Source organism: Aythya marila (assembly GCF_965140915.1).
Source record: "Aythya marila genome assembly, chromosome: 1".
Lineage (NCBI taxonomy): Eukaryota > Metazoa > Chordata > Aves > Anseriformes > Anatidae > Aythya > Aythya marila.
The window spans coordinates 194,365,066-194,374,363 of NC_139042.1; the positions used below are offsets into that span (position 1 = coordinate 194,365,066).

The window sequence follows — 9,298 nt, forward strand, 5'->3', positions numbered from 1 at the left end:
CTATAATTTTCATTGAAAATACTATTTCTGCAGGAAGTCAGTGGTAGTTTGGCACTGTTTTTGTTTAAGATTTTCTAAGATTTGCCTGTAGCTTCTTAGTAGATATCAGAATAGTAAAATGTAAATGCCTGAACTGAAGTCCTGAATCTTTGATGCATCATTCTATAGATATTCAACAGCTGTAAATATCTAAGGCATAAAATATGACATTGAGAATATTTAGATTGACTTTATTCATCCATTTAAATATTCACTCTCTATATAAAAGCTTTCCTGCTTTAAACTGTGCCTCCCTCTGTGTACACGTACCACCTGGATAGTGGTTTCTCAGTGCCAATAACTTACTGCTTTATCTCTTATAAGACATCTGTTATGCTCTCTCTATTAAATATATTTCAATCTCTTTTGTAATAACTGATTTATGCCTATTCAGTACTCTTTTATATCTTAAGATTAGATATTTTTGTCAGTCACTTCTTAAAATTACTATTGCGTTAATATTCTCACAACTTGCTCTTTCACTTCTGGATCAGGGTGATGCCATAAAGATGCCAGCTTCTGAGCAAATGGGGTAGAATCCCTGCAGAGTATGGAGAAAACTGAATCTTCACTGTATTGGTCCTGAATCATCGAGCCACCTTCATTGTTCGCATTCTTTTTCAAGTTTGCTGCAAACACCAGGGCTCTAAGCAGAATATCTTTGTTCATGCAGTTGTCAAAAAGTAACAGCAGTGATGGCATCTAGGATATTAAATAAAGAATCCATACTTAATAGTCAGGGATTTAGTTACATGTACTTAACATTAACTTTAAAACATTGGGGAAAAAAATACCTGCACCTAAACAGAAGCTACATAAACCAGAACTCCATATGCTGCACAGCATGCATGTTTGCTCTTTAGAAAAGACTGGCTTGTGTGTGTATCAATGCTTTGTACTTTCAATCTCCAAAATACAGTGGTCTAGAAAATTCCGATCTGTAAGAGGGTCTGCTTTTCTTCTAAATAGTGCTGGGTTTGCCCTCTGTGGTGATCTGAATGTTTGTATGTTAATATATCTGATAGAACAGTAAAAGATACACTTTTAACAGAGAACTGAACATTTAGCTACCCTAAATTTGTCTTAGTCATGAAAATCCGGTAATATCTAGATTAGCTCTGCTTCTGGCAGCAGATATCTCAAAAACAAAAGTTTGGTTTTTGAATTAGCTATTGCACATTTTAAGGAACTTATTTGGAGAGGAGAAGGAGGATGTGTAAGTGTTCCAGTCATGGATCTTTGTTTTGTTGTGAGGAAAAGATGTAACTGAAATAAACCTGTATGCCAAGTAGCAAGTATCAGATAAAAGTTCTCCATGGAGACATAAGTAATGCACAAAGAAAGCTTATTTATAGTGCTTAGAGACAAAGATTTATGGATGCATTTGAGAAAGGAGGTGGGGATTTCAGTGGAATTTGATTTTATTTGGTACAGGCCGTTAGCTATTGAAACAGCGGTTGAAAACAATGATCTACAGTACTGCTTGTATTTGAACTTCGTACCCTATCATAAATCTATATACTGACTGCATGTCTGGAAAGGATATTTTGAGCTTGTTTTTGAAACTCATCAGAGTACTTTGTATATTACTTTAAAAAGTTCATGGTACTACCCCGTTGGTGAAAAGTAAGAACAGTATCTAAGTTGTCACTAATTATTTGGCTTTAAACTAAAAGAGGGTAGATTTAGGTTTGGTATCAGGAAGAAATTCTTTACTCTGAGGGTGGTGAGGCACTGGGCCAGGCTGCCCAGAGAAGCTGTGGATGCCCCATCTGTGGAGGTGTCCAAGGCCAGGCCGGATGGGGCTTTGGGCAACCTGGTCTGGTGGGAGGTGTCCCTGCCCATGGCAGGGGGGTGAAACTGGGTGATCTTTAAGGTCCCTTCCAACCCAAACCACTCTGTGATTTGGAATGTTGCACATGAAATGTGACCAAATGCTTTAAAATGTCTACATTCTGTGACTCTCCATTTGCAAGAAATACAGTCTGCAATTAATATAATCTGTAATACACTGCAATCTAGGAGGCTAAGCTGTAAAAGACTGTATACATCTAACTATTAATTTTAACGAGGTACTTGCTAAAATTTTGCTCTGGAATTGCATATGTACTTGTAATATTTAAGTTCTTCTAATTCATTTACAGATCTACACACATATACATATGTAAATGTTTAAAAAAAAAAAAAAAGTGAAATAACAAGAACCTTACCTGAGCTCTGAGAAAATGTCTTGTCATGGCTGGGTTTGCAGATAAGTTCACAAGTACTTTCAAAACTTGGATCTGAAATGAGGAACATACAAACTCATTGCAAGCTCTAAAACCAGAATGGGTGAGAGCAGAAATTAGTGCTTCCTTATCTTCTTTAGCACTTTTGACTGCCCCTAATTTGCCCTGCTATATTTTACTATAGTCCACTATCCTCTGATTTTTCATAATTCCTTTTTTCTTAGAGTCTTTGAACACAAATTTTCACTAAAGGAAGGAAACACTCATGCAATCAAGCTGCTGCTTTTAATATCGTCACCAGACTGCAATGACTCCAATATATTCTCTACTAGCTTACCTTTACCTTTTTTTTTAAAAAAAAAAAAAAAAAGATGAGAGCCTATAGAATTTGCCTTTACTCAGGACTTTAGCTTTCACACGATTACATCAGCAAATTAGATGAATCAACTCAATTGTAATATTTTATGCAATTCTTAAATACAGGTCTGGTACTTTCTTAGTATTTTAAAAGCAGGAGATGACAGTGAAAAAAGATAAAATCTAAAGAATAAGCAGATAAAGAGTAGGATGCAGAGGAAAAAAAAAGCAAGCTACTAAATTCTAATACCCAGCAAATCCAGTTTATTTTTTCCATTGTACTGAGGGATGGGATTGTTCCTAAGAAATGTGTTCTCAACAAGCCAAAAGTACTGACTTACTCATTCACTTATGCATCTGTGTTTTTTCACAAGATGGACTAAAACACTGTTCCTAAAAATCATTACGTGTGAAATCCTTGTCTCTAAATTGGAGAGACATGGATTTGACGGACGGACTGCTCCGTGCATAAGGAGTTGGCTGGATGACTGCAATCAAACAGTTGCAGTCAGTGGCTCAATGTCCAGGTGGAGACCAGTGACAAAAGGAGTTCCTCAGTGGTCAGTATCAGGATCAGCACCATTTAACATCTTTGTCAGCAACACGGACAGTGGGATCGAGTGTACCCTCACCAGGTCTGCCCATGACACCAAGCTGTGTGGTGCAGCCGACACGCAGCAGGGAAGGGATGCCACCCAGAGGGACTGGTCAGGCCTGAGAGGTGGGCCTGTGCTACCTCATGAGGTTCAACAAGGCCAAGGGCAAGGTCCTGCAGCTGGGCCGGGGCAATCCCAAGCACAAACCCAGGCTGGGTGGAGAATGGATTGAGAGCAGCTCTGAGGAGAAGGCCCTGGGGATGTTGGTGGATGAGAAGCTCAACATTTGAAGTCCTCCTTTGAAACTTTTCTCTTTCAATACTTCTCGCAATAATTCCCAAATCAGCACAGAATCACAAATAATTTCCCGTTGCAGCCACTCAGGTGCAAGAGATGTAACAACCGTAAAGAAAGGAAATGGAGATCTTAGGTTATCACAGCTTGGCATGTTTCCCCAGTGATTTGTGCATCAGTGAAGCCTTTCACATGTAGATAGATCCTCCTTGCTCTGTGATGCAATTGCAATGTTTCAGAAGCAGAAAAGAATTCTAGAGTTGCTGGAGCAAAGGCATAGAGCAACAACACAGTGCACACAGTGCTGGTTTGCTACAGCTCTATCCCTTCGCTACAGCTCTATCCCGGTGAATGCACTATCGAGATGCTCTTCCCTCTCACCCCTATTCCTGAATCTACATAGAGAAAGTAATATTGATCCACATTTTACAGATTTTATGGACTGCTATCATCAAGGAATACTTGATTTTCTAAGCACAGTCTAAGCCACATAACAAAAATAGTAGAAAGGAGGCTAGTAAAACAGCTTCATAACTGGTTTGTAACAATATAGTACTCATTACCTGTGTCCTTTCAGATCCTTCCGAAAGCACACGAAGAAGGCATGGGATCTGGTTTATCATCTTATGGTGGTAGTCACTGGTAACAGACATATTTGTCAACAACCTGAGCCCAGCGAGCTGCAGATCAGAATTCAGAGAGGCTGATTCAACATTCTTACAAACTTGTTCAATATATACCTAGGGAAAAAGGGAAGACTCCTTTTTAATACAAGCACATTTTCTATTCACAAATAGTATCATCGGTCTAGCAACAGTAGCCTAAAGTGAACACAATACAGAATCTGATCAAGGCACTTGGAAACAAGGACTTTGCTTTGGTTTGTTTTTAATACACACAGATACTCTGTTGGCCTGATAGAAGCAGACAGTACAGACTCATGCTAAATAACTTCCCTGAAGCATAAATTACTCTGAAAACCCAAACTGTTTTGACTCCATTCTAGAAGTGGCATATTTGCTTTAAGAAGTTGTTTCAAAAGTGACTTAAAGCAACTAAGGTTCTTAAACATTGAGATCAAGCTAATGATAAGTCTTGGAATGACATCCCTTTTTCCACCCATGTGGCCCATTCACTGGCATACTCCTCAAGAACAACGATGACAACTGACACCTGCAACTATTATTTACCTAGATTCTTCTGGATGACAGCACACAATGAATCTTGGAGCACTAAGAAAAAAAAATACTTTTACTTTATAAAAGGAGTTGTTTTCTACCTATATGCCTACATTAATGTTTTCAATTGGCAAGCACCACTTCAAAAAAAAGGTACTCAGCACTAAAGGTGCTGCAAATGACCACATACAGTCAAGATGTCTTTTTATCAAGCTAATGACGAAAATACCCAAAGTCTTCCAACCTGCATGTAAACTTGGACACTTCTCAATCAGATAATGTCAAAAGTGGCTGCTTTTTTATGTCTGGTCCTGTTCCATCCATACCATCTTTTGTATCTACCAGCAGGACTTGTTGCCATTATTACAGCCTCTTCTTTTAAGATTAAAATATCACACGGAAAAATGCGTTGCAGACAAACCCAAAGGATCAATTCCCATTTTCTTCTCCAGTTCCTTTGCCTAAACGTCATGCTAGGCTCAGCCTGCTACCCATCTTAATAAACAACTGTTACTGACGTTCTAGACGTATTTGGAAATCATCTTGCCTCACATAATTTCACTATAAATTAACAGCACAATCTCTGTTCAGTGGCATTTGGTGAAAGCTAAACACAGGCTGTCTAGTTTTGTGTCTTTTTTTTTTTTCTTTTCAAAAGAAGTAATTGCCAGTGTTACGATGCATTTTTAAGTTATCCATTTGGCCTTAGGATACACAGATCATCCAGATATGACGTCTTATATGACTAACCTCAAAAGATTTTAGCATCCTTCCCTGTATTTAATAAATATGTTGAAAGCCCTGTACTATTTTCTGTGACTCAATTACTCTTATTTTTTTTCCCTGTAAAAAAACTTACCTGTATCTCTTCCTGATTTTTAATATTCATACTCAAATTATTAAGTGCATTTAGTGCTTTTTCTGTAACTTTGGGAACACAATCTGAGAGCATCCCTCCAATAACAGAAAGGCCATCCAAATTTCGAATTATGTCCTGAAAAATAAAAGACATAATAAGATTACTACAATTTTTAAATTAAATGATGAAGGCTTTACTCAAAGTTTCTGTTTAATCCACATGGAATGTGTTAATGACTTCCACATGACAGACTACTTTTTTAAAAGAGTGTTAGCAGTTTGTTATTTCTTTATGTTATCATCCCATACAAAAACAAACTATGTATGGCATTTATTTTGAAACTATTACCAGCTTACAGTATCAAAAACATGTTGGAAAGTAATTTCATTTCACAGACATCAATACTATACATCCTTCTGAAGAGCTGCTCAGAAAATAATAGAATTTTGAAGAGCTTGCAAAAATAAGACAGCTCCTAAAGCTGTTAGAAAAATATCTGTTATGCTTTGCTTGTGCTAAATTGGAGAAGGATTTGTTACAGCTTGTTAATTCTAAAATGTGCAATCACCAAGCTGCCCTTTAAGTATATTGCTTCCATTGAAATTACCAATAGTCCTGCTTAGGGTCAAAGTGTTATTTGATGTTATTTGGCAATGGCATAATGCCTTTACTTCTAAACCTTGGTGCAAAGAATGCTTAAAGCATCTCAGATTATAGACGATCAAAGGTAATTATTGCATATCAAGTTTATAGAATAGTTGAGACAATGATATTAGAAGTAGAAATTATAAAACTTTGTCTTTCTTTTCCCTTACACTTCTTTTTTTTTTTTTTTGTTCTCATTTAGAAGTCATTAAATCACCAAAAGACAAATTCACCCTGGAGGTTAAGCCTTTACAAAGGCATGAAAATGTGCATCCATCTCAAAGCTTTTCTGCATCATATTCCCAATTGAATTGAAGAGACTTAGTTGGGAAGCTACTAAGATGGAAATGGCATGCAACTTCATAAACATAAAAAACTACATCAAATTAATCTCAGTGAATTTCAGACCAGATCCTGAAATTATTTACCTTGTCTCAAATTCAACCCTTTAATTAACATTACAAAAGTGTAAGCAACAAAAGATATAAGGATATTTACAGTACTTTGAAAACACGGAATGCTGTACAGACAAAGTTGTATAAATGTAATTTGTACAAAGATTAAACTTAGATAAATCTTCTAAGGCTGGTAAATTACATTCTTTGTACTAGCAGGAAATAAAGGCATAGACATAAAATGGATTTTAGAACACAGGACAACCTAGCTCTCAGTCTTGTGTCACTCTTGAGCAAAACAACACCTTTCATTTTCCATACTGACTGGAATTGAAACACCATTGTTTCCTAAAAAACAATACTTACTTGATTTACAGAGAAGGCGGCACTATTGCTGAGAGTGATTAAAGCTTGCTCTTGAATTAATGGATCATCTGTGGCCTGGAGCAAATGAATAAGTTTCTGTAGAGCATCCGCATCCATGGTATGGGGTGACTCTGGAGGGCTTTTGTCTGTCACTGTTTAAAAATTAAATGAAATACTTAATACCAAGTTTCAGACATTTCACAGTTACCACTGAATGCTTTTTTGACCAAGCTGAGCCTTAGCTCTTAGTTATAGTACATATTGTTCTGAGTTTGATTGTACCCAACCACCATATCATAGCAAAAAGATTCTGTTTTACCACAGCAGGACTCCCATCCTTTTTCCTGAATCCCATGGCTACTTCTTTTCAAAGTAGAAATGATAAAAAGAAAAAAAGGAATATGTAAACAAAGCTTGGTGTACATTACTCTTTGGTTAACCAACAGCAAACCTCCCATTCAAAATTATAAGGAATATTCACCAAACATGCTAATTTTTTTCTAATGTTCCCTGAAATGAAACGTGGAGATCTGTCTGAACACTGTGGGAAAAGAGAATGAAACATCTGATTTGAAGACTACTATTTCCAGACATTATGCTGATGATATTTTGCCAGTAAGCTGAGGTTCTTTGACAAAGTAACAGCCAAAATGTTAAGAATGCTGCTGTTCACGGAGTGCAGTTGCTTGGCTAAGGAAGGCCACTTCTCCGTCTGAGTGATGCTATGGAGTACCTGGCTTTCATAAAATTGTGACACTAATGACAACAAGGACCATTTTCAGCCAGGTTGGAGGCAGAACTATTTAGGTAGCTGAACTGCTTGAAGACCCGATCTGTGACTATTGGACTAGTCACGGATGGCTGGAAATGACTTTTGGAAGCTAAGAAATCCTTCACAGGTTCTCATATTTGCTGCCAGCACTTCCTCAGGCAAACACCATCACATTCCTTGATTTAAAATAAATAAATAAAATCAAAGCAAATTACGATAACCCAACAGCTAGCTTGGGAAACCAACTAAATTGGTTCTTATCTGCATTTTCACATTGCAAGTTCCTTCAGGCCCACTTTTGCTTGGCTTTGAGTTATGGGGGCACACCGCTTCAACACCAGAACAGCATATAAACCTGTTAAGTTGATACGCCGATTGGATATATACGCTTTAGGGGAATTAAAAATGCATATATTTGAGGGCTGTTGTGCTTTTTTTTTAAATAACGAGCCCACCCCCCGCCACACACGGCGGCTTCTCCCCGCGGCTCGGGACCTCTCCCAGCCGAGCCCCCGGCGCTGCCGCCATCCCCTCCCCGCCTCACCTGAGGGCGGCCCCGGCCGGCGGCCCCCGCCCGCCGCCCGCCGCCACAGGCAGTAGCAGGCGGCGGCCCCCAGCACCAGCCCGGCCGCGGCCGCCCTCACCGCCGCCCCCCGCCGCTCCCCCATCGCCCCGGCCGCGGAAGCAGCCGCCCCATCCGGCACCGCCCCGCAGCCGGGGGAGAGCCGAGGGGGCTGAGGGAGGTGGAGGAGATAAAGGAGCTGAGGGGAGCCGGGCATTGCTGTACCTCACCGCAGCTTCGGTTTTAGCGGCGCCCAGCAGCCGCGAAGAGCCTTTGCGAGAGACTTGGGAGAAAAAGGAGAACGCACTTTTTCATTACTATTATTTTTATTTTTAACTATTCGTCTATTTACAGAGACCACTAAAAACAAACCTAATAAAGTCTTAGCAAAATACACCCAACGCATTAGAAATAAACGCGTTTGAAAATATTCGCCCCGGGGGTGCTGCTGGCCGCCCCCTCGCCCTGCCGGCACTCCTTTTACTCCTTTAACTCCTTTTACTCCTTTTACTTCAGACAGCGACAGGGGCAGCCCCGGCCATGGCGCCCCCAGCCCCGCAGGGCCCGCGGCCATGGCGCCCCTCAGCACCTCAGGGCCTGCCTCCGACGGGGTAATGGCGGCGGCCTCGCCTCAGCTCCGCGGCCGAGCCGGTCCCCTGGGGAAAGCGGGATCCTGAGCTTCCCCCTCAGCTCGGGGGGAAGGGAGCACCGAGCTGCTTGGGCACCCTCCGAGATTTGATTAATTTTTGGGGGTTTGGTTACAGAAATGCTTTTAGATTTCAGGAGGAAAGTGGTGTGCTCAGCGCCTGCGTGCTTTCCTTCTTGCTGAGCGCTGCGCATTGTTTATGTTTTTTATGGTCTGTCAAAAATGGCCTAGTGCCACGTTTTGGGTATTGGTGGATTAGAGGCGTATTGACACAGGAGGAAATACATTTCCATGAAACATTAAGGTGTAAAACCATGTCACAACATGAAGGGCTACAGAGGAAACAGTTTGTATTTCCAGC

General features: G+C 40.1%; 2 protein-coding genes across 2 annotated transcripts in view; one reads left to right on the top strand and one right to left on the bottom strand.

Moving 5' to 3' along the window:
- Nucleotides 1–477: 477 nt before the first annotated feature.
- ARMC10 (armadillo repeat containing 10) lies at nt 478–8,397 on the bottom strand (the record flags this gene model as incomplete). The annotated part of the gene is made up of 6 exons (XM_082777847.1): nt 478–741; nt 2,250–2,321; nt 4,078–4,254; nt 5,552–5,686; nt 6,958–7,109; nt 8,274–8,397. The coding sequence occupies 6 exons, from the start codon at nt 8,395–8,397 to the stop codon at nt 487–489; spliced, it is 915 nt and encodes a 304-aa protein (XP_082633973.1). The 3' UTR covers nt 478–486.
- A 434-nt stretch (nt 8,398–8,831) lies between these two features.
- Nucleotides 8,832–9,298, top strand: part of FBXL13 (F-box and leucine rich repeat protein 13) — a gene marked incomplete at both ends in the record, with an annotated part of 37,833 nt that continues 37,366 nt past the window's right edge. The window contains 1 exon segment of the mRNA XM_082752239.1: nt 8,832–8,902. Coding sequence (XP_082608365.1) covers nt 8,832–8,902 — 71 coding nt within the window.